The following is a 26,754-nucleotide window of genomic DNA, read 5'->3' on the forward strand; positions in this document are numbered from 1 at the left end:
TCCCTTGTTCCCTCTTCCGAAAAAGAAATTTAAAGGGATAAAGACCGGTTAAAAATAAAGATGGTTCAGTGAGCTTAAGCAGAATCCTTTACTGCATGGCCAATAATTACATACATAGAATGACACCACTTGCTTGTTTTTGATTTTGTATGTTTATCTCGGTCTGGTAAGTTTATTGATACAATTGATCATAAAGAATTTTGCTTTCAGGTCTTTTGAAAAACAAAGGAGTAAAAGCAACTTGACACTGCAACGGCACCCAGTGCTGCGGTCCACATAATATACGAATAATAAATCTTTAAATGATTATTGAGTTGGTAAAGGTTTATGAATTATCATTGCTTTGGAATAGTGATGATAAATATTGATAGATGCAAAACAGATTCAACAGTCATTTTAGTGTGTAAATGCCCAATCTCCTACGCAGTGATTTCCCCCGACAAGCAGAACAAGATTATTGCCACAATGAGTTAGTATAACTGGAATTCAGTTATTTAAAGTTTTAAAAACAATATTTTCTCTTTTGGGGGATAGTTTTTATACCATTTCAACTATTCAATTCATAGTAGTTGAAATACAGGAAAAAACCTTTAAAGTGAAAGGTAATTTTCAATGTTTATCTATGGATTACGTGATATCTTTCCGTAGTCATATGATTTGCATGGTGGCCGTGATTGCTGTAATAAGACCTTGAATGTGTCTGAACGTTGACTGTACATGTCTTGTCTGATACTAGCTTGTAAGATTAGGTATTGATATAATATTTTGAATTGTTTACTTCCTAAGTACTATCAGTTACGCAGTTTGAAATTTTCACAATGATGGTGGGCCAAATTGTGTTTATGAATACGTAAAACAATTGTCACCTCTGTGGAATAGTTATGATAGTATTGATTGCTGAAACACAGATTCAATAGGCAATAGGAGGACGAAAACATGGCTTCTAGAGGTTCATCTATTTACAAAGGATCCGACCTGATTCATGACTACAGTTGTTCCAAGTGTGAGGAAAATGACCTGAACACTGAAGCCCAGCACTTCTGTCCGGACTGTGAACAGTATCTGTGTGACAAGTGTGAGGGGATTCATGGAGAGTATTTCAAGAAGCATATCGTGTATGGGCGTGGAGACATTCAGAAGTGGGCGGGGTTCTCTCTGGACAAGTGTGAGCAGCATGGCAAAGAGCTGGAGGTCCACTGTGATGACCACAAGGAATTGTGTTGCAGTGTGTGTGTGGCCCTTTACCACAGGTGAGAGTTTAGCTACATGCTCCGAATACCATTTTGACAGTCGTGTGTGAATTGTTACCCTATTATATTTTAATCTAAACCTGCTGTTTAAGTATCTTACTTACAGTGCTAAAATTATATCAGTGAAGCTTCAACATATGATATATAAAAACAGCAGTTTTAGAAAGTTTAGAAGGTTTTTTTCTAGGGTCAATAAAACGAAAAGTCTCAAGTCTAAATTCAGTCTCAAGCAGCAATTTTAAAACTTGAGGGTGTTCAAGTCAATATTGAGGGTGTTCGTAAGCATGACCGGGTCATGCTTACGAACACCCTCAATATTTATGCAATAAACTACAGAAACAAGCCCAGTAGCAAAAAGTTTAAACATAAACCCGGTTTAATTGCACTGGGCAAACGCCAAAGACATAGAACATAGAAACAAAAATTCACAATAAAAACACGGAAGAAGTCCAAGTCTACACTCAGACTCAGAAATGCACTTTATTTAATTAACAAAATCTTCATTCCCTTCATTGTACAAAAATAAATGCTCAATTTCGAATAGTTACAACATTTAGCACATTTCATCATCAAAACTCAAATAGAAAGAAAGATACAATGGAAAGAAGATTCGCAGTTTTAAAATTGCCACTTCAGACTGAATTTAGACTTGAGACTTGACGTAATCAGGACCCCTGTCTAATATACTGGGCTTTTGTACCTTGAACATATTATACATAGTTGAATTTTCAATAGTGATATTGGGGTTAAGAGTTTAGTATACGTTATCGCATTATTTCTTTACAATAATTTTTTAAAGGGCACAATATAGGTTGATGCCAAAATAGATTTTTTAGAATTATTTTTATGTTAAATAAAATTCATCTGACTTAAATGATAATAAAAGCATATGGTTTATGTACAGGTCAAAACTAACTTGGCGCTGTTTTAACTGAAAAATATGATACACATATTGACCGTGTTGAAGAAAAGTGTTTAGCAAAAAAATATTATTTTGTGTTTGGTATATTTTTTTTAGAGTTTCTGCTCTTTGATTATTTGATTATTTTTATCCTTATTAGCTTTACTTCTCTGTACCGGACAATCATGTCCGGAGCATTCTTTGTCAAGTCTTTGAGGCATTAACTTCAAACTTTATATACAGTTAGATCTAAAATAGGAGAAGTTTCGTGCATTGAAACCATAACTCTTGGTGCAGTACTTTTTTGAGTTATTGCTCTTAGTTATTTTTTATAGTTTTTTAAACATGACTCTGGCTGCAGTATGTTTTGAGTTATTGCCCTTTATTAATTTTCATATTATTTTGTGTGTGTGTGTCTGGGGCACAACTCGAAAAATAGTAGGTACTTACTTCAAATTTCATATACACAGATAGATCTCATTTAGGAGATGTGCAATGCACAAGAATTATAAATCTGGGTGCAGTATTTATTTTAGTCATTGCCCTTGTTTATTTCAATGCTTATAATTTGTCTGGAGCATAACTCGAAAAATCTTTGAGGTATTTACTTAAAACTTCATATACAGATAGATCTCATTTTTTGATATGAAGAGCTACGCACAGAAACCATAACTCTGGCTGCATTTGTTTGAGCTATTGCCATTTTTATTTTTACACTTATTTTTTTCCCAGCAGCATAACTTGAAAAGCCTTTAATGTATTTACTTCATACTTCATAATGTTTATACAGATAAAGCTCATTTAGAAGAAGTGCAGGAAACCATAATTCTGACTTTTTCTCTTAGTTATTGCCTTTTGTTAATTTTCATACCTACTTTTTGTCCGCAACATTTGATGAATTCACATCAACTTTATATACAGATATATAACATTGAGGAGGAGTGCAGAACGCAAGAACCATAACTCTTGGTGCAATATTTGTTAGTTATTGTCCATTGTTTTATTGTTATCCTTTGTCGTAAGGCGAAGTTGATACTGTTATTAATTCGGCGGTGGATGTGGCAGTCCATGAGTGATCTTGTTATTTTATTTTTTTACTTCCCTTTAAGGTTTAATATTTTTTAAGGTATTGTTTCGTTTTTGGTCGTTCAATTTATAAATGTGGTATGCCTTTAAAAAAGAAAAAGAAAATTTCATGCATTGTTTCACAGGTTTTATATTCCTTAATTCTATATAGTAAGGACCATTAACTTAATTCATGCCTTTCGAACCACATAAGACATTAAAGGAGCATACACCACTCGCAGTGATACTTATTTAATATCATAAGGAGGTGGTGTAGTTCGGGTATTAATTAAATCCAGAGATACCTTTAATTTTGCATGCGGCGTCCGACGTCCACTGTGTTGTCCGTTCAATACCTGTAGTAGCCTATGTCCAATCATCACTTATTGTCAGAATGTGTATAAGCATAATATCTCGAATAATTTTGATAACCAGGCATATCGCTTGAATCACTAGAGAGTAAGTGTCCTTTTAATGTAGAAATTACCTAAAATATGTATTGTCCGTTCAATAACTTTAAAAGCCTTTTCAAACCATCTTCAAATTAGGTCAGAATATGCATATGTTCTGGGACAAGTTCGATAAACAGCCATATAGCTCGATTCACTCAAATATTATTGCCCTCTAATTGATTGTAGTAATTACCTAACATCAGTCTTGTAAAAAAAACAACTTCAGAAGCCTTTGTACAATCATCGCCAAATTTGGACAGAATGTGTATTTGAATGATATTTTGGACAGGTATGATAACCAGCCATATACGTCTCTCAAGAGTTTTCACCCTTTAATAATCAGAAATTACCTAAATTTGTTCTTGAACAATCAATCACTTTAAAAGCCTTTGTCCAATTAGCACTTAAGTCAGAATGTGTATGGGCAGAATATTATAGACCGAAAACTATCCGATATTTCTAAAGCCCGTAGAGCCAATATGTTACTTTTCTATTAACTATTGGACAGTTGAGGCATTTCTCTCACTTTTTCAATTTTCTCTTTTGTTTAAATATAAGACACTGACAGAAAGCATGATGAAAACGTGTTCGCGTTTGTTTAAATATTGGACACTGACCAAAACGCACAGGAAAACTGAAATCTACATTTTTTAGCTCTACTGGCCAAAGGTCAGAAGAGCTTATGCTATGGTAATGTGTACGTAGTATGTGCATCCGTTCTGTCGTGCGTTCGTGCGTCTGTAAACAATTGCTTGTGAACACAATACAGTCTTCAGTTTTGATTGTATCTCGATGAAACTTGTACAGTATTTAGATATCCATTAGAGCTGGGTTCCTTTCGAAAACCAGCCAGATCCGCCCATGCATGCCTAGATTATGGCCCTTGATAGTATAACAAAATGCTATTGTGTAAACAATTGGTTGTAAACAATTGGTTGTGAACACGATACAGTCTTCAGTTTTTATTGTATCTCAATGAAACTTGTACAGTATCTAGATACCCATTAGAGCTCGGTTCCTTTCGAAAACCAGCCAGATCCGCCCATGAATGCCTAGATTATGGGCCATGAAAGTTTTAAAGAAATGCTCTCTATTTTTAGCCAGGTCTGCATGAGCGAATTCTATTTTTAGCCAAGTTTACATGTACATGTAAATTCAAGTCTAGAGTTAAGGGAGACAATTTGCAAGTCTAGGATTTTGAGAGACAATTTGCTTTTTGCTTCTGCAGCTGATTTTGTGAATTACTCTGCCTTGTTCTTGTTGAAAGCCCAAAGGCCATTTTTTAGCTTTAAGTTCTGTAGTTTGCGCATTCATCTCAAATTGGTTGTGAATGTTTAAGGTATGCACCTGGTGTCATTACTGGCCACACCCAGGGTTCACAGGTTTGGTAAACATAAATCTGGAAAGGTTTGAAAATCTTTTTGTGTGTTCGTGCATCCATCTCAGCACAATTGATTGTGAATGTTTGTTCAAATTGATCAATGTTGTCCTAGGATGCCCTTAACTTTGACCTTTTGACCAACTTTTTAACTTTTAAAACTACAGGAATTTTTACTGAGTACAGTTTTGAAAGCATTTTTTTTTGTCAGATGACTTTTACTTGGCACATATTAAACTAGTTCATGGAACTAATCTGCTTACAATACTTTCTGGGCTCAGATGTTGAACTTGCTACGTTTTCAGGTAAGCCAAACACAAAACATAAACCATATGTCTGTTGCCTTTTACCCATACATACATGCTCTGGATTGATATGACCACAAAAGCCATGCCAGTAGAGCATAGGCCTTTTTGGGCCTCTTGTTTACATTGAGTCTAGGGTTACTCAACAGATATGTTATCGTTACTATGGTTATTGAATAAAAAAAATCGACTGTAAAATATTCAAACTATCTGAAATGTATGCTTGCCATGAATCATGCATCTACTTCGTGTCATACATGCTTGTTTTGTTTTCTGGTCTGGTCTCAGTGTTTTTGTGTAGCCTGCAAAGATGGTATTATAATGTCCGGCATAATCAACGTCCGCTTCGTCAAACGGGTCTTCTGCGTCGTCGTCACACTTTCATTTCCGATTGATAATTTTTCAGCGAATTGTAGAATGCTCAAATTAAGTAGACACATTGGTCATGGTCAGTAAATGTTTCCTATTGATATTGGGGGTCAAGCTCAAGTTGACATTTATCAGAAAATAAATGATGGGCTCTCCCGACTGATTTCGTACACGAATCGCAAAATTCTAACTTTATTTGTATATATTTTGGCTGTTCGTTCTTTATCAAGATTGGCAAATATACTTGTTCAACACAAGTCCTATATTTTATGTATATTTCAAGGTCAATACTTGTTTAATTATTACTGTTTATTCTATTTTTTATAGTTTTATACAAAATGCAAAATTCTGCATTGAAATATAATTTACATGTACTATGAAATTACGGTGTAACGTTGTAAAGTGACCCCCATAGAATAATGACCCCCCGGTCATTATTTTATATAAAATAATGACCCCCGGTCATTATTTTATATAAAATATTGACCGGGGGGTCATTATATTATGACTGGGGGGTCATTATATTATGACTCCTCACACGTAGAAAAATGACCCCTCACGTAGAAATGTGACCCCCTATAGAATAAGGACCCCCCCCCCAATCCAAACCTTGACCTAACCTATCTAAGGTACACTTGCACAACATAATTATCTTCATCCATAGACATCGGAGGAGAGATGGCACCCGTCCGTGCATGCGTCCATACTGCACGTTTTTTTTTGACCGCAGTTAGATGGAATTGATCCAAGCTTCAGGGATTACCACTACCGATGCCTATTTGTGTGGAAAGAAAAAATGGTTAAAGTCTCCGACCGAGAATCACTTGCCCCTCACCGTTGTGAGTTCGACGCCTACCAGGGTCGTGTATGGGTGACAGGCATACAAACTGTGCGCTGCTCAGTTTATCATTTAAAACATAGGCGATGGACTGCATAGGAACGTTCCATCAACAAAATACGCAACTACTTGTTGTAATTTACGGCCTGTTTGAATATCAACAATCAAAAATATTTATAATCACAGAACTAGCTAGTTTTCAGGGGGCGAGGGTGGCTGGATTTCAATCTAGTATCGTTGGACTTCTTACCAGAACTCGTCTAATCCTGATCTGATGTAACATACTTCGATAGCTTCCTCGCCTAAGAATCGAATCTGTGCAACTGGATTAGGAGTCAACTATATAAACCTCTCTGCGATTGAAATTAAATAATTATTAATTATACAAGCAGAATCACTGTAAGTGCACTGTAAGTGACAAGTGTTTGTTAGTGATTTGAATCATTTTCGTAGTCATCAAAGTTGTATAGTGATTAAACGTCCCACACAGATTAATGGAACTAGCAATGATGAATGACTTAAAAATATTATCCCTTTTTTCTTTTCATGACCATTCGAAAAGTGGTTTTAGAAATCATTTAGCACAAAAAGGATAAGCAATTCATGCAAAAGATCTGAGTTACAGGTTAATTACAGCAACCTCTTATTATCATAAATGTTCTTTCTTCCCCAGGACTGTGTACCATTGGAACAACCTACCACTTACTGTTGCCCTCCTCCCTACCCCTGAGCAGTTCAGTGCAGCTATATTTAAGAAATGAACGCCTTCTCGCGTCGGTTCACGATTATATGAATACAACAAGTCTCGTGCATAGTTCGTAAACCCCGAAGGGGTTTACGTTAACTATGCACGCTACTTGTTGTATTCATATACCCGTTGAACTATAGCGAGAAGGCGTTCATTTCTTATATTTATATTATCATTTATATTATTTCTACTTATATCAAAAGAATAATAGTCGATTTATTGGATTATCTTCTAAGAAAATCGATTGCATCTTATTAACACGACGATCGCGTCCGTTATTCGGAAGAGCGGTGGCCAGCCCATATGACGTCACGGAGACTTGTTTATTTCGTATGTGCCAATCAGATTGCGTGACGAAATATCTCGCTCATTTTTTGAAGGAATTTAACATTAACTTGAGATATATTTTAACCTTAATTAGAAGACGTGTCGCGCACACCACCCAGATCCGCTCGTCAAAGGTCAAGGTCACACTTGGAGTCGGCGCAAAATCCGTGTCCGGAGCATAACTTCTATATGGATGGAGGGATTTTAATATAATTTGGCATAAATGTTCTCCATGGCAAGGCGGTGTGTCGCGCGAAAAAATTATGTCTCTGTGGCAAAGGTCAAGGTCACACTTAGAGGTCAAATGTCAAATAACAAGTTCAAGGTTACATAGACCTTAAAACTGAAAACGGTTTCCGCTCAATAACTTAATTATTGTTCAACCTTCAGCTGCCAAACCTGATAGGATGATCACCCATATTGAGTAAATGACCCCTATTGTTTTTGGGGTCACAATATCAAAGGTCAAGGTCATTATCATTCTTTCATCTTCACAAATGTCCATTATGAATCTTTCTGTGAAAATTTAAACCTACAAAGCGGGCTCGACATCTGCCCGTGGGCATGCAGAATGTATTTCTAGTTAACCCTTTTAAACATTCTTTTAAATCTTTTTAAACTACTCTTTAAACCTTCTTGCGATTTTGACGCGCAACCATGTCTACGTCCCCGGGGGTGTTTGACATTACCGGAAGACAGACAGACAGACGGACGGACGGACAAACGGACAGACGGACGGACATACTTCTAATTTTGACCTAATATGACTCAGTTTTAAACTCACTCGAATTAACTAGCATTCTGACCAAATTTTATAAAGATTCATATAAAAATGTGGCCTCTAGAGTGTTTTTACTTTTGTGTGAATATAGATACGGGTCTTGGTAGCATTATCGTTGAATTTGCTAGATCTGATTTTATCACATGACATCGCTTGTTTTTCATGTAATATAATCATTACGAATTTCTTTATATTTAACACGTGTAATATAACTTTGACGTGACTCATTTCCGCCAATACATTCCATATAGAAAAAAGGCGTGAAAAGCGTGCGTACTCATAGCGTTAAAAAGGGTTTATTTTATATGTTTTATTTTTATGTTTTAAGTCATGTGATAAAACGAATCTCACATTCGTTGTCAAAAAATATAATATTTTATTAAACTCGTTCAAGAAAATGTTATAAAGCTCGCCCGAGGCTCGCTATGTAACATTTTCTTGAGCTCGTTTAATAAAATCTTATATCATATGACAACTCATGTGAGATCCTATATATCCGTGGTTCGGGAGTGTTGTTCGGTATATAATAAGGACAATTTCATAAACGAAAGGACTTTTTATTTAAAACTGTATGGAATATAGAGGCGAATCCAACAAAACGTCCCAGGGTGTTGACCTGTGCTTTGGTAAAACTACATGTCACATATGTTTATATCTTAAGCTATTATTTTAGTTAGTAAATCACACAAGGTATATTTAGCACGCATTGTTATGCTCATCAGATGCAATATGTTAAACCAAATTTAGCATAAATTGTATCGTTCTCCACTGAGTTGTTGATTTATTCTTGCACGTGTCACTTATCAATTAAGTATGTTTTCGACATCGCTCCAGTCACATACTATATTGAAAATATTTGCATCCACCTCGTCAGATAACCCACGCAGCCCTTCTACATTGTAAGGCGTGTTAGTAAAAGCCTTCACATATACAGTCTTTACACTTTTGTCAAGTTTTAATAGCAAGGCTTCGTCTGCGTAACAATTCACTAAAGCAGCATCTAATATGTCATCACTTATAAGGGCGTGGTATCTTTCTGGAATGTGGTTCCGAATTCGTTTGTATGGCTTTCTTGAGAACTCTTCGCCATCTACCTCTAGCACCGGGACAAAATGGTCGCTGGAATTCTGAATGTACACTGCTCGACCCCTTAAATTACCACCAATGAGGCCTAACGGTTTGTATTCTAACCAACGCCACTGTTCCTTACTGCCATACTGTGAATAAACATACACAACGCTTCTGGTGAGAGTTGCAAAAGCAAATATCTCCACTTCTGTTCCCCAAGTGTTTTCGGAGGCCATCATTGACGTGTCTAGATATCTGGAAACCGAATCACGTGTAATGCCTTTCATTAGAGTTTCGTTTTCTTTCATGAAGTCAACAATCGCTTGCCTTATCAAGCTATGGTGTGTTTGTACGCCAAAAACTAAATAACTGAATGTTCTAAACAAACAATTGCCATCCCCACGCATGTTTACAGTTTTAGTAGGTTTGGCGTCTCGTCGTATATATTTGTCTGGACCGGATGCATACGTGTTTTTGACTGCCGACTTAAATACACTCGAGATTTGTTCCTGCCATTCTTGATTAGATGGTCTGAATTGAAATGGTTGGGGTTCTTGATTAGTAGATTCTGTAGAATTGGTAGGTTGTGTTGCAACATCTTCTCGCGATACTCTTCTCTTTTTTGGAGGGAGATTGCAGTCGTCAGATTTATCGTTTCTTTTTGCAGGTCTTTCAAACGCTTTCTCGTTTGCTTGGGTTCCTGTTTCTTTGTTTATTAGACTGTGGTCATCTTTTGGACCTTCAGTTGGTCGCTTTTCTGTGTTATCTGTAGCAGCATCGTCATTACTCTGCCTATAGCGATTCAGTCTGTTCCCACTTACACTTGTTTTCATTCCTTCTAGGAAATAAGTGCCTTTTCCAGTTACTTTTGTTATTTTGAATGGTCCTTTCCATTTTAGACCCAATTTCCCTCCTTTTCTCGTCAATTTTCTGGTGTTATGAAGAAGGACTTGGTCGCCGACTTCAAAACCTGCTGTATCGTCTTTAGGTAGTGAAGAATCGTAATATTTCTTCTGCTTCGATTGTGCCGTTTTAATATTGGACGATGCTTCTTTTCTGTTGCACGACAGTTTAATGAACGAGTCTATTCTTTCCTTTAGTGACAATTCAGAGTCTTGGTTATCATCCGATTGCATTGCTAAGTCTAGTTCTATTGGTAAGCGTGCGTGCCTTCCAAACACAAGATAGAATGGTGTTTGTTTCGTCGACTCATGTTTAGACGTTCTATAGGCAAACAGTACGTATGGTAACTTAATGTCCCAATTTTTCTGCGACAAATCTACACTGTGCACAAGCATATCGCACAAAGTCCTGTTAAATCTTTCAGTATGTCCTCCTGTTTGTGGGTGATATGCTGATGCAATTCTATGTTCTATCCCAAACTGCTTGCAAAACTTTTCATTCAAGTCGTTGCAGAATTCTCTCCCCTGATCCGTTATTAATACGCTGGGGCAACCATGTGTCGTGACAAACTTTGTGAATACTGATAGTACAGTTTCAGATGACTTGTCTGGAATCCCTTCTGCCTCTACCCATTTTGTCAAATATTCTGTTATAACGACAATGTACTTGTTTCCTGAAATGTATAAATGTAAGCATTTTACAATACTTATTTTAATCAACGATGCATTGTCAAAGACAATACTAGTATATCCCCAGCCGATAGATGTTTCTTTTCAAGTTTGAGTTTGCATAGAAACTAGAATTTCATTCTGCATGTCTACGGGCCAGCATCGCAGTTTTAAGATGTTGCATAAAAATTCCCTCATGCATATAGGATATCCTCTAGAAAAGCACTTCTAATGACCTCTGTTATCTTTACCTTTAACTGGAGACCTGGTTGATGCGTGCGACACTAGATCTCATGGTAGTTAACATTTGTGTGAAGTTATAGTAAAAAAAATCTCTTCATGCAGTTACCAGATATGCCCTGCACAAGCATTTATCAGTGATCTCTAAGAAGACCTTTACCTTTGACCCATAAACCCAGTTCATGCGCGCAGAACTAGAACTCATGGAGGTGATCACTTGTGTGAAGTTTTTACAGAAATTCCTCCATTTTCATTCAAATTGGAGTTATGGTCCGTAAAAATCAGGACGGACACATGCACGCACATATAGCGAACATCAAAACCTGGCGACTAAGGGTCGAGTTCACCGAAGGTGGGCTCGACAAAAATGGAAGGAAAATAAAAAAGCACTACTCTGTTTCTTAATAATATCTTTCTCAAGTTTACAGTTGATATGTTCTATACAAACTACTTTAAGAAAAAAATCCCCCATTCATTTCGCTTGAAAATTGCAAATTGCTAGTCAAATGCTATAACTCTTAAAAAAAATAATTGAAATCTGGCCAATAGTCTTCAAGAAATAGCCCGGAAACAAAATTTGGACGGACGGACAGACGGGACAGACGGACGGAGGGCAATCCTATCTCGGTTACACCGGTAGGGGAGTTCCATAAAAAAATTCAATGTACTTTTGGAGATATAGTGGAATCCAGTTAGGTTAAAGATGTGTTGAATGTTTTTTAAAGCAGACAGACAGACGGACGCAAAAACGAAAAAAATAAATAAATAAAAAGACGTGCATAATCTCCATATTGCCCTTTATCACTATTCCAAGTTTCATGAATTTTTTTTAAGTATTTTGAAGATATCGCGGGATCCAGATTTTCGGACGGACGGACGGACAGACGGACGGACGGACAGACTGACGGAGGGCATTCCTATAGTCCTCGTAGGGGACTAATAAGCCTGATCATATTTGACTGACAGGTCATAAACAGCTGGTACATTGACATATCAGCTGGCAACCGTCGACGGCGTTTAAGTTACAGAACTATCAAAATTTAATTTAATAAACTATGGTTTTCCCGTAAAAATACAGAACTATCAAAATTTAATTTAATAAACTATGGTTTTCCCGTAAAAATACGACATATATTTACAGTGCTTAAAAAGAAATGCAGTTGCTTTCGCACATGGCCCTGTTTCACATGGGCGGTCGCTTTGCTTGTAACTAATCGTAAACTGCGTAAAATCTATTTCAGTTTACCACCACTCAACAGGTGCATTACCGATACGTCTCTACCGCTCCAGTAACTAAAAATCTCAAGTTAAACTGACTACAATGTATTACAACGTTTCAAATGAGTACGGTGGTACAGAGGTGAAATACCCAGTAGGTTGTTTTCCACCATCATTTAGCATTAACTTCACCGTCAAACCACGTGAAGACTGGACATGGTGATTTTATCAATATAAGTATATTGTAACTTAGCAAACTGATCCTTATAGAAATATGAGTCGCATCATTACTTTTATGCATAATAGTGACTAAAAATGAGCAGTGCAACCGTTGGTACTATGTGAAGGGCGTTTTCTATGTGTAGGGGAGATGTAAAATTATGACCCCCAGTCACAGTTTATGACCGGGGGCACAATATTATGACTCTGCCTCACACAGAAAATAACCCTCATATAGTGGTTTGTGTGAGACTCATTTTCCTATGTGTGGAGGAGTCGTAATATTATGACCCCCGGTCACAGTATTATGACCCCCCGGTCATAGTATTATGACCCCCGGTCATAGTATTATGACCCCCGGTCATAGTATTATGACCCCCAGTCATAGTATTATTACGGGGGTCATAACATTATTATGCCCTGTGGTGCCGCATAGCGGTGTTGCCGCATAAAGGTGGTCGGACTCGTTTATGCGGTGATTTTCAACGCATATAGAGGGTGACCACCTTTATGCGGCGACATGCCACGCATAAAACAACTAGATATGTGTCCATAGGACACTGGTGCACCCCTACATGATGCTTAGTAACATGTTATATCATTTGATCTTTAGCGCATATTAAGTTTGTCTTAAAAAGGTTGTTGTGCTCAAGCATGAAGAAAACTAATAAATAAATAGCAAAGTTTTAGTCACTTTTGGGAAATTTCAAACTTTAAAGTCCCATAAGGCTTTTATTTTTATGTTAAAAATGGGTTTAACATTTGTCTAAATAGGGAATGTCAACAATAAAACGTAAAGAAACACTCACTTTTAATTATCCTACATGTAAACATATAGTAAAAAGAATTAAGGGAGGTAATAAAATATTTTGTTTTCCTTATAATGCTTATTGGATATACAAATCTGTTAAAAAGCTTTAAGAAAACAGTTATTTCTTATATAATTTAACTTGAAAAATATATAATTTCTTTAGTATACTTTAGTCACAAAAATAGTGGCAGCCACTCCAAACACAAAGGCCTTATGAGGCTTTAAATTTGAAGGTCAAGGTCATTCAGAGGCCAAGGTTATCTTCATATTAATTTTTTGAAGGTCCAGTTCAAAGCTTTGTTGTGTTCAAATATGAAATTAATAAGTATATTAATACCAAAATTATTACTTCACAAATATTTCCTTATATAATGTATAGTGAATAAAACAACAAAGGGCCATAATTCTGCTAAGACTAAACGCAGCAAAAATTCCTGTCTGTACGATCATCAACATATTAAGGTTGATCATCTGTGAAAGTTTGAACAAAATCCCCCAAGCGGTGTAGGAGGAGTTGCGTTCACAATTTTTTTTCCATATATAATGTATAGTGAATAAAACATCAAAAGGCCATAATTTTGCTAAAACCAATCACAGCCAAAATTCCTGTCTTTACGATCATCTACACATTAAGGTTGATCATCTGTGAAAGTTTGAACAAAATCCACCAAGCGGTGTAGGAGAAGTTGCGTTCACAATTTTTTTCCCTATATAATGTATAGTGAATAAAATATGCCCCCACTTAAGATGGAATGACCTTCGGAACTTAAGACTTTTTCAGAGGAAGAGAGAGTGAGTACATAAAACTAGATCCTGGTCTGGTTGAAACTTCATAGAAGTAACTAGTAATTATCGTTTATGTTTTAATGGGTTTCTTTATGCGGCGAAAGGGGGCCTTTCTGCCGCCTAAACATGCCCTCTGCATGCGTTGAAAATCGCCGCATAATTTTGTTTGACCATCTTTATGCAGCAACACCGCTATGCGGCACCACAATGCCCCGACATATATTGTCTACGAGTCAAAGTCACCAGGGTCTACCAAAGCAGCCCAACAAACCGACAGACAAAACTTACCCTGATAAGAGGTTTCTAGAGGACCTATAAGGTCCATGCCCACTTGCTTGAAAGCCTCGGCGGGAACTGTGATAGGTCGCAGTGGCTTCTTTGCTTTCTTCAGGTTCACCTTTCTTTGACAGTTGTCGCAGTTCTGTATAAACGTGTGTACATCTTCGAAACATCCTTTCCAGTAAAACCTAGTCGAAATCTTTTCCCATCTGAAACAAAGCAAACATAACTATTAGTCCAGATAAGTTACCAAAATACAGTCAACCTTGCCTTAGCGACTCACTGATTTAGACAACTTCCTGCCGTATACGACCCTGTTTACGACCGCCTGACGTAAAAAAATCTATATAAAGTCACTGACTGAATTAAAAGACTCCCTGTCTGACGCCACAAACGACCGTAATGTTTGCACCCCGTGATGATAATATGGCTTAATTAAACGAATTTCATGCATTTTTCAGTCATTAACATATAGCGCTTCGGATCTTGGATTTCTTACCAGCGTGTTAACTTTACTGTGTGCTATGGCAAAAATGTTTATTTTTCTCTTTTATTATCTGAGTTAAGTCAATTTAACCATAACTTCTAATATGTCCAAAATTGGACGATCTGTGGATGCACGAGTTCATTTTATATAATCCGTACGAACAACTTTTCTTGTGAGAAAATCGAATTGGAGCTACCAACCTAATTAAAATTTCGAAATTTCAAAATCCCTGCTCCTTTTAGTATTACCAAACAATAATAAAATATGATGGAAATATAATCTCATATAAACCTATCCATTACCCGATGAATAAACGCGGGATTTGAAAACTCAACCGATGTGCAGTAATATGATATCACGGCAGACAAAATGGCTTGCAAAACAAGTAAAAAGGAATTAGACAAATAATAATGCAAATACGTATACATATTCTAAATAGGGAATATCTTATATCAATTTAAATACCATAATCCAAGAAAAAGACAGGCATCAGGATTTACAAGAACAAATAATAAATTGAAACACTTGACGTTAGTGGACCTGAATTAAAAGACTCCCAGTCATACGTGACCTTTTTGTTAAGGTCTCACGGAAAGTCACCTATTACAAGTTTCACTGTAGTATCATTACTAAAAATAAAGCTAGCCATGGATGCACCTGAGACAAGTTGAAATCCAATACATGTTGTTCTAAATGTTCTAAATGACGATAGAATTATTAGAATTAGTTTTGAGTTTACATAAGCAACTTTCAATGACTGTGGCGTAGTGGTATAATGGAAGAATGCGGAACACTACACATGTTATGATCATGGGTTCGATCCTCATAAGTGCACAGATACAACCTTTTCCTTTTCGGCGGAATTCAAATACTTTCCTGGCATTCTTATAGTTTACTTGGAGGATACTGTCTACTTATTATGTGTACTCGGACCTTATTTGAATTATACATGCAAAATCGAGATAAGTGAGGTTCTCGTGATTTAGATTTTTACATAACATTACTAAATACAAACTATGTAATTCTTTCCAAAAATGAAATAACAAGAGCTGTCACTGTAAGAGACAAATGCCCCCCTAGCACATTGACCTTAATTTGACCTTTGACCTTGAAGGATGACCTTGACCTTGAAATGTTTGAACTCAAAATTTGCAATTCTGTGAAGTTTGATTCAAATCCATTCAATAGTAAAGAAGTTATGGCTGAGACACGAAAAAATTGAACTTTGACCTTTAAGTGTGACCTTGACCTTGGACCTGGGGGACCCGAGAGTTGGATGCGACACACCGTCTCATGGTGCTTTACAATTCTGTGAAGTTTGATTCAAATCCATTCAATAGTAAAGAAGTTATGGCCAAGACACGAAAGATTTGAACTTTGACCTTTAAGTGTGACCTTGACCTTGGACCTGGGGAACTGAGAGTTGGACGCGACACACCTTCTCATGGTGCTTTACAATTCTGTGAAGTTTGATTCGAATCCATTCAACAGTTAAGAAGTTATGACGAAGACACGAAACGGGACGGACGGACGGACGAACGAACGAACGGACGAACGGACAGACAGTGCAATCACTATATGCCTCCCACTTTGTGGGGGGGGGGGGGGCATAAAAAAAACTTCCTCACTTGAGGTTCGAACCCACAACCGCTATCGTCATAGATCTGAACGATACCACTGGGCCAGCGACTCTATATGAGAAATTAATATCTGTAATTTCATTAAGTACAGAGCATTTTAGAGGACAATTAAATTAAAGTGAATATGCTAATGCATCAAGTAAATAAAATACTTATCAAAACAATAACATTTACCTGGAGTCATCCGATCATTACACCCCTATTTATTGACAATAAACTCGTATCTCATAATCAGCTTTTTTAAACGGACTATACTTTAATATTGCACACTGCATATCAAAATAAACCAGTATCATTTACTATTGGCATGAAAAGCGGACAATATATAGACAAAACACTTTATTTCAGTTTTATCTAATAATGGAATGATCCAAAGACCTGTTCACCTATATTATAAACTTTAAAATCAAGTACCGTTATATATTCTTTACCTTTTTCAGTATAATGGTTTTGTCAGCGAAAACCAAAATATTGCGTTCGGACTGTTCTCACAATATATTTACAGTTATTATAATCGAAAATTAATCATAACTGATACAAAGATCTAGAGCTTAATGTTAGTTTGTAAAACGACTCATCTGATACGCCTTATTTATACATACATGACTGTTTTAAAGCATGAAATAACTTTGAGAGTATCCCCTGCCTGTCGGTTGTTCGCTCTCAGTGTCCGTGTCCGTCATAATCCGTACAAGTCTAATAACAAGATAGTTGTCTCGTTATAACGAGATACTTAGTCGTTTTTACGAGATATTTATCTCGTTATTACGAGTTCAGTCACGTTTTGACGCTTTTGTTATTCAGCTTTCGTACTAATTTAAATAATCTTAAATGTCATATCTAACACAGGCTCACAGGAATCACAAGTTCCTTTTTGGTCATGATAATGAAATCATTATATCAAACTTACGTTTTTGAAACTCCCAAATGTCCTCCGTGATCTGATGCATGCATGCTCTGAATGATGTCATCTGTCTTCCCTTTCTTAACAACTTGCAAACGTTTTGATGAGCTGGTTTTCTTATAATACAACCCGTCATCAAAAATAAAAGGTTTGCACTTTCTACGAAAATTCCTCTTTTTGTTCTTGTCTTTTACAGAAACGGGATACTTCCCATTTTTTACAAACTCTACAACATCTGTGTAATCTTTCTCGTCCATGCTGCAAGGTTGGACTGACTGCTTACCACAGACCTTTATATATACACGCGTTTACGTAGAACTGCTTTCGGTGTCGCTGTCGTTTTCTTTGATGTTGAACGAGCGGCTTTTCTGAGGTAAATCAAAGGAACTATTTTTAGAAATGATGCAGTCTGCATAAAACATAAAAAAACACCGCTCAGTGACATCATGGACTTTGATGTAAGTCATGGCACGAACAGTGACTGCTTAAATAGCTCCTCAAAGCCTTGCATTTTTAACACATTCGTTTTAAGCAATGCCTCCACGGTATGAACAAAGGCTATCTAACGTCAGATGAAGTAGAACAATGTTGTCTTTGAAGTTGAATCATATACAGCTACGTTAAAGCGACTTATGTATATTGTATTACATTGATGATAATTTAAATGAAATTCAAATGGAAGCAATTTTATATTTCATTTCAATAGATGTAGACACAGCAGCTTCTGCAGCAGTAACATGCAGCGGCTCCAGAAGCAAAAACAACAACAACAAATATAAAAGCCATAGAAACACGACAGTGACTTGAATTGATATAGATATGTTAGTAACAGGCTAAGTGGGGGGGGGGGGTCAATATTTTACAGATAAAATCGGGGGGTCATTATTTTATAAGGGGAGTCAGTATTTTATAGAAAATGGTCATTATTTTATATAAAATAATGACCGGGGGGTCATTATTCTATGGGGGTCACTTTACAACGTTACAACGGCAACTAAACTTCAGGAATTTCAATACGCAACATTTTTATGTACCAGAGAGTGCCCGTGCTCGTTAATTGCTTTCTTTCTTGCAATGTTTGGTCCTGTATGTAGGACGGACTTTTAATCAGTCAATATGCTAAAAATAGATTAACTCATAAACTCCTTCACTCGTAACTGATACAGGTCGGACAAACAAGGTTCGACCTGGCCTCTATCCACGATAGGTTTGCATTAGATAACTTATGGAGTAAGGGTTTTATTTCTAGATATAAAATACATTGACCAAAGTATTATTATTAGGACGTTAGATAGAATAACACAAGGTAGTCCAATATTTCATCAAAATATACTTTGATACATTTTCCTTCTACAAATCTACAAATGGATCAAAACAATAAGTGAAAGTAATCTGTGATTGAAATACGTTTACTATGACACAATAATATATAGACACTTCTTAACTGAGGATGTTATATAATATTGTTTTCTTAAATGACTATGTAACTATATAAACATTCATATATTTTTAATACATGCTGTGCATTATTTATGTTCATCACTGACTGTTATCCTTATTACTTGCATTGGAACCTGTAAATATGTTTTAATGATTCCGCGTCCCGACCAATACAAAGTGAGTTATGTCTTTAAATTCAGTTTAAGTGTGTGTTTTTTTATATTTTTATTTTTTAAAAAAGTCCTTTATTGCCTTACAATAAATAAGCCATTAGAGCGCACTAGTCTTAACAGGTTGATGTAGACTGGGTTGGAAGCCCGCCAAACTGAATAACTTATTATGGTGTAAAGTCAGCCCATATCCCGGCATAATCAAATTATAAATATTTATATGCTGGGCGGCGGTTCCTTTTGGCGGTTTTGTCCACCCAGATATATATTTTTCTAAAACACATTCTTAGTAACTTAACAACATTTATGGCACTTTCGGATAAATGCCCGTCTTTCATTCAACCTGTGTTTGTTTTCCTGCAATCCATACTAATTCGACTTCCCTGTACATATGTAACTTTGACCTTGGACAAAACATGAATATATATATATATATATATATATATATATATATATATATATATATATATATATATATATATATATATATATATATATATATATATATGTTTTGTCCAAGGTCAAAGTATATATATATATATATATATATATACACACACATATTTTATCGTTAATAGTGATAGTAATAAATAGATAGCATAGTGTAATTTGATTTCAGTTATCTTTACTCAGCCTAGGGAAATAGCCTATAAGCCTTATCAGAGAAAAGGCCTCAACCAGTCAATTAATCACCACTTAGCAGACCTTCTAGCTGATATATTCACTGTTCCAGATACATTGTACACTTATAAGGCTATAAAGGAGACTGCACGCCAGTTGAACAAGTAATACAATTGCTTATTTAAAATGCCATAAAATCAAATCAGCCAATTCAGCAAGAATAACTTGACAAGTGTTACGTTATGTTTCACCAGTAATACATTATATCTGGGTGGGTAAACATTTATTCAAAATGCCATAAAAATAAATCAAAGTCCATAAGATTAAGTTGACAAGTGTTACGTTATGTTTCCCGTAATACAATGTCTGGATGGGTAAACCGCCCAAGTACATGTTAAAATGCACAGGGAAACTGAAAGTTGCAAAAAGCTTAATATTACGGCAGTATATGTAAAAGACAGGTAAATAATACATTTTGAAATAACACAATCAAAATCAAATAATACATAAAAATAGTAAAATTGAGAGACACTTTTTACAGTAAATTTACTTTTCTCAAGATGAAAAAGAGATGGAGAAGATGGAGGTGGAGGTTAGTTGAAAAATCCTAAACAATTTGTCTAATGCTTCCAGCATTTTGTCAAAGTAAAAAAAACGAATATGGCAGAAGCATTCTGATTGGTTTACAGAGGTCACATGAGAGATCATGTGACCTGATCGGCAAATCTGATTGGCTAAACCCGGTCAAATCTCTGTCTCATAAGGCTCTGCTAAATAGAATATTCGTTGCGAAATGACATAATATGAAGGATATAGCAAGCCGGTTGAACTTTTAATGTATATAGAGAAAAAAACAACAGTAATGCCACTTCTTTAATTGGTAATAGGCATGTTGACAAGTGTTACGTTATGTTTCCCGTAATACAATATCTGGGTTAGTAAACCGACAAAAGCAAACCGCCGCTACCCGTAGAGACCAGCCTGATATAGAAATGCATTAAACTGCGATAATAGGTAGAATTAAAAATCCAGATAGGGTGCACTCTGGTTCATATAAAAGGGATAGAATCAAGTGAAAAACTGGCCAACATGTTCTTAGCCCATTCTTAAACGGAAAAGTGCATTTGAAAAAATCAACATTATACTTGGTCTTGAATATACACAGGAGCAGGAGCAATCGGATAATAGGTCATACGTTAAATTAAAAAAATACCCATCAGAAAGTTGCTTCTTTTCAATGTGTGAAAGGGTCACTAAATAAAAGCTTAAAAAGAACCAAAGTCAAAATACTGCATAAACATTCTAAAAACACCAAATGAAAGAAGATATATTTTCCTATAGCACTTCCAGGAGTAGATAACATACTTTAATAATAAGCTAAGCTACACCCGTTTAATAGTTTTCTCCTATACATTTCAACTGAAATCTGTAGCGCAAATGTACATTCTGAATGGTTACTCAAGTTGGACATGATTCAGTGACTTATGCTATACTATTCTTATGCATCATATCATTTCTAACGTTGTTGTTTCTTACCAAAGTTTGCTTTGTTCCATATTTATTAAACTAGGCAAACATATATCTTAGTTGTTTAGTGTTTTTTAAGTATAATACATTGTACGTGCATTATTGCGTATCATCAACACTTGATTAGGCATGATGTTAATGTATAATTATAACTATCTAAAATGTCTTCTATGTTTTGGCATTTCATCTGTTTTATTATCATAGGTATTTGTTCAATCACATATGTATGGATAATTGTTATACAATTTTGGCAAATCGTTATCAAGTGTGGGGAATAATTATTTGGCAAGTCGTTACTGTGGCAAATTGTTATAATAAATGATTATTCCCATAAATCACGTCAGTTCATGTATTCCAGGCTGTGTGGCAGCATCAGTCACCTACCTGACCTAGCCAGAGATCTTCTGAAATCAGCAGAGTTCAAGCAGCTGCCAGGAACTGTGGACAAGATGAGGAGCAGGCTTGATGAGCTAAAGAATGACAGGATGAAAGATCAAGAGTCACTGAAGGACTCGTACAAGAACATCCTGGTTGAAATCAAAGATATCCGCAAAGAGATTAACAAGATCTTAGACCAATTGGAGATGAAGGCAATTGCTCAGTTGGATAGTATGATGGCAGATTTAGAGAAGTCTATAAAAGATGATTTAGAAAGTTGTGTCTATATGCATGACCAACTCAGGACTATGATTGAGAAGCTCCAGCAGACTACTGGCAAAAACAAGGAGACCAGTTCTTACATTGGATTCATAAAATGCCAGTCTAAATTGAATGAAGCTAAGTGTCTCGTGCAAGAAAAACGGGGAAAAGTAGGAATGCAGTTCAAATCAGATGAAAGTGTATTACCATTTCTGAGAAACCTGAACAACCTTGGTAATGTTGAAAGTTTTCCCTCCATGACAAAAAGCAATGATACCATTCATGTGTATAAGACTCAGAGTTCGAAGCGTTATAATGTTAAAACCAGGAAGAGCAGGACAAACTGCGTCATTGTAGGTATATGCGAGTTGCCCAATGGAGATGTGGTTATTGCTGACCGTGGACACAAGACAATGAAGCTCCTTAACAGGCAATACGAGGTTAGTGATAACTTTGGATTGCCAGCTTCCCCTTTACATTTGTGTTACACCAAAGGCAGTGAAATAGCAGTAGCTATTAATGACAGCTTCCCTATAACACATGAAATCCACTTCCTCAAAGTGACAAAAAGGAAGCTACATACATTGGGAAAGTTTACCACAGTCCACGAATGCACCTCCGTTGCCCACCACCAGGGCCAGCTTTATGTGGGCTCTGACAGTGCCATATACCAGTACAGCATGGATGGAAGACTCATAAAGAAGATATATGAGGACTTAGAATTCACAGTGCACACGTGTGCTGTATCTCCTGATGGGGAGAGACTTTATGTGACCAAATCTGATTCTAAATTAATTACACTTGATAAAACTGGCCAAGTGGTATCTACAGTAGAAGATTCAGATATAATAGATCCAATTGGACTATGTGTCAGTCCCAGTGGTCATGTGTTTGTGTGCGGACATGGGTCCTACACTGTCGTGCAGGTGGACCAGGAAGGAACACAAAAGCTTGCCACAGTGGCAAGCAAGGCTGATGGCTTGTGTCAGCCTTTGTCAGTGTGGTTCAGTGAACAAACCTCTACCCTCATTGTTGGAAATTATATGAATGACAACCTAACCTTTGTCAAGCTTTGTTGAACTTTGATCGAGAAACTGGTATGCAAAAAAACGTGCACATCTATACTTCCATTGCTAAGTCTAGCAGGAGAAGCAGTGTTTCTAACATTTGTAGTATATACATTTTGTTAACCGTGATTTAATGTTGGGCCACACTAAATACATATTTCGTTCTACTGATTCGTCGCTACTATGTCTTGAAAATAAAAAAAATGTGCGCACGTATGTATATTTTCACAGCGAACCGCATTTTGAGCATTCGGAGCTCCTCGGCCATTTTTTTCAAAGACAACCTCGGATGTATGCCGGTACAAGAGTTGAAGTAGTTTGTAAATTTTTGAATAATATCATTAATTAAATGTAGTGTTTAAGAGTTGTATTTATTGATCTCAGTTTAAACTGATTGCCAGTGACGTGTTTTATTGCAAACATAATTAAGATTCCCAAGAGTTAAGTCATAAAGTTTAACTGCTAAATAAGATTACTACGCGATCTATTTGCAGCGGACTTAAACGTACCACTTTTTGAGTATGTAAACCGTCCGATGTAACCCAAATATATCCGAGGTTGTTTTCAATAAAATGGCCGAGGAGTTCCGAATGCATTTTGAGTTGCTCCTAGTTTTTTAGAAACCTGCAACTTAATCGATTATTATTTTCCTACGCAGTGATTTCCCTTTACACTTTTGTTGTTTTGTTTTATGTATGTTTACTATCATGCACTTACTTGAATATATTTGTTAACTTTGTACATGCATTCATTATCGTGTATATTCATTTGTACATTTCTTGACGTTATGCCTAAACTTTCATAAATTGAATCATCGATATGCTGTATATGCATAAGATGATAAACATTCTGTTCTGTTGTTTAGTTTAGAAAAGGGAAGTAACAGATGCGTGAAATTGAAACCCATTTGGCGTTGGTGTAAATAATTCCAAACGAATTTTTCTTTCAAAGAAGTGCCCGACATTTTGTTTGCCCAGTGTGTAACATGTATACTCTGTTCGTAAATTCAAAAATGATAAAAAATAGAAGTAGCCACCTGTCCAAGCGTTTTAGAGCCCTTTTTACTCAACAGGCTATTATACTGTGTATATTAATGATAATCAGTACTCAAATTTGACATTGGTCGTGTAAAAGCTTGATAGCCTTATATGTTTTACTGTTTAGTCTAAAATGATGCTTAAAATCATTCTTGACGTTCGGACAAAATGTTGCACCCCCTTTCAAACCATTTATCTTATAATATAAAAATGTAACTATATATTTTTTAAATCTGTCTTAATTATTCTAGACATTTTGATAATCTTTTTTGTTCTTACTCTATTTGTCATTGCCCAAATGTCCAAATATGTTTAGGATTGTGTTCAAATGGGTTAAAGGGTAATATGTTAAAAACAAGCTCTTTTTCCTTGAAATGATGTACGAAAAAAACGCTCGTCGGTCACATTAGTATTGCTAAAAAATGATACTTTTTTCGCTCGGTCACTACATTTTTTATTCCAAAAAATCCGTAGAACAAAAACATGGTGTGGCCTTGAATAGAAATTGAAAACATTAGTTTGTGAAAGTAGAAATGTGTGACATATATAGTCCAAACAATGTCCTTTTGTGAGCTTAATATTTGCAAACATGAACGTTTTTATATTATGTTATTAAGTTATATTACAAAAAAGATTCGCTTCATGCAAACTTTGTTTAAGGTAGTTTTGTGCTCGAAACATTTTCGGAGTGTTCCATACATAAGATACTTATCGGAAAACGATATTTTCATATCTATAAAACATGTTTTTGAAATGATCCGTGGTGACTCATTGAAATGTTAATTTTACATTACATAAATGATCTATTCCATTACTTAGAAACACAGGGCTTGTCTGCAAATCTCTAACAACAGTTTTCGCAGCTCCAAACCAGAGCAGGTTTGGTGAACATGTTTGAATAAATAGAAAATGAAAAATTTGATCATGAAGAAACAATGGGAATCATGTTTGATAAATATAAGGTAAAATGTTTTGTCATGAAGAAACAATGGGAATCATGTTTGAGAAATATAAGGTGAAAGGTTTTGTCATGAAGAAACAATGGGAATCATGTTTGACAAATATAAGGTGAAAGGTTTTGTCATGAAGAAACAATGGGAATCATGTTTGAGAAATATAAGGTGAAAGGTTTTGTCATGAAAAAACAATGGGAATCATGTTTGATAAATATAAGGTAAAATGTTTTGTCATGAAGAAACAATGGGAATCATGTTTGAGAAATATAAGGTGAAAGGTTTTGTCATGAAGAAACAATGGGAAACATGTTTGACAAATAGAAGATGAAAATATTGAAAAAAAGAAGAAGAAAAAAAGTGAAACATTTTTGAGAAGTTAAAGATGTGTCTGAGAAATGAATCAAAATAGGAATACTGTTGTTATAAAACATATATATTATAGTAGCAGTCGTGAAAGTTTTACAAGAAATTAAATGAATTATTTGATGCATTAATGGTGTATTTTAGATGTTGTATTTGCCTTAACAAACTGTTATGTTCGGTTAATGTTTGTCAATGACATTTTCATTCACATTTATATCAGGCTGTTTTGAAAGTTTTCATATTTAATATTCCTAAATTCATTATCTCATTATCAGGCATGTTTCTGACTGAATTGGAATATTCTTAATAATTACAGTATTCCAATTTTGACAAGTTACTTCTGGACTTTTTAATCATTAATTGATATTTTTTTCCCAAATTAAGTTGCAAATCTTTTAACCCAAAATGTCCAGAAAAAAGACCTGACGTTTCAAATTTCGAATTATTTAATATTGCAGCTTTCTTAAAAGACTTATGTATTCTCATTATTTGTTCATGTTTAAAACAGGTGTAAATAAGTTTGTTTTTATTAAAATGACAATCTTAAATCAATACAAACACATGTATAACAAACATCAAGTTTGACTGATTAACCTTTAACTACTTTATAAATAATGCATTTATGAATTCATGAATTACTGATAACAAGATTATAACCATAAATTTAATAGCAGAAAGCGCAAAAATATTAAATGATTGGTAAAATGCTAAAATATTTTGTGGTCTACTATAGTCTCCTTAGGTAGAAATAACGTGTTTTATGCGCATTTCTTTCAAATTAAACTCGGAATCCTTCATAAGAACCATTGTTTGCGACATTTATTCATCCTTTTTGGAATATTAAAACAATGTTATCAATTGTGGTAAATCTGATTTGGGAGTAAGAGTGTCACTCTAAGTAATCATCACTAAATCTTTTGAGTCGTTGTTTAAAAGTACATTTGCAAGCGATTTTCAATTTTAGCAATTATTAGTATTTGTTAAACAAAATAACCCAAAAGAAAATCATAATATTTTTTATTATTAATAATGATACTTATTCTGCGAAAACGTGTTTATGTAAGGGTTCCCCGTTAGTGTATACTACTTTAAAGATGCACTCTTACTCCAAATTATATTTACCACAATTAATACAATTGTTGTAATAAACCAAAAAAGATGAATAAAGATGGTTCTTATGAAGGATACCGAGTTTAATTTGAAAGAAAGGTACAGGAAACACGGTATTTCTACGTTACAAGACGATAGTAGATCACAGTAGATCTGTGAGCACTCACCAATCATTTAATATTTTTGC

General features: G+C 35.4%; 1 protein-coding gene across 1 annotated transcript; it reads left to right on the forward strand.

Moving 5' to 3' along the window:
- The first annotated feature begins 820 nt into the window (after window positions 1-820).
- LOC128216958 (uncharacterized) lies at window positions 821-25,726 on the forward strand. Its single transcript, XM_052923723.1, has 2 exons — window positions 821-1,250; window positions 21,754-25,726. The coding sequence occupies exons 1-2, from the start codon at window positions 937-939 to the stop codon at window positions 23,111-23,113; spliced, it is 1,674 nt and encodes a 557-aa protein (XP_052779683.1). The 5' UTR covers window positions 821-936; the 3' UTR covers window positions 23,114-25,726.
- The last annotated feature ends 1,028 nt before the right edge of the window (window positions 25,727-26,754 follow it).

The sequence above is a fragment of the Mya arenaria genome, chromosome 14, assembly GCF_026914265.1.
Source record: "Mya arenaria isolate MELC-2E11 chromosome 14, ASM2691426v1".
NCBI lineage: Eukaryota > Metazoa > Mollusca > Bivalvia > Myida > Myidae > Mya > Mya arenaria.

Coding starts and splice junctions, on each gene's coding strand:
- LOC128216958 (XM_052923723.1), top strand. CDS start 937: ATGGCTTCTAGAGGTTCATCTATTTACAAAGGATCCGACCTGATTCAT. Junction 1,251..21,753: donor TGTGTGGCCCTTTACCACAG/GTGAGAGTTTAG, acceptor CATGTATTCCAG/GCTGTGTGGCAGCATCAGTC.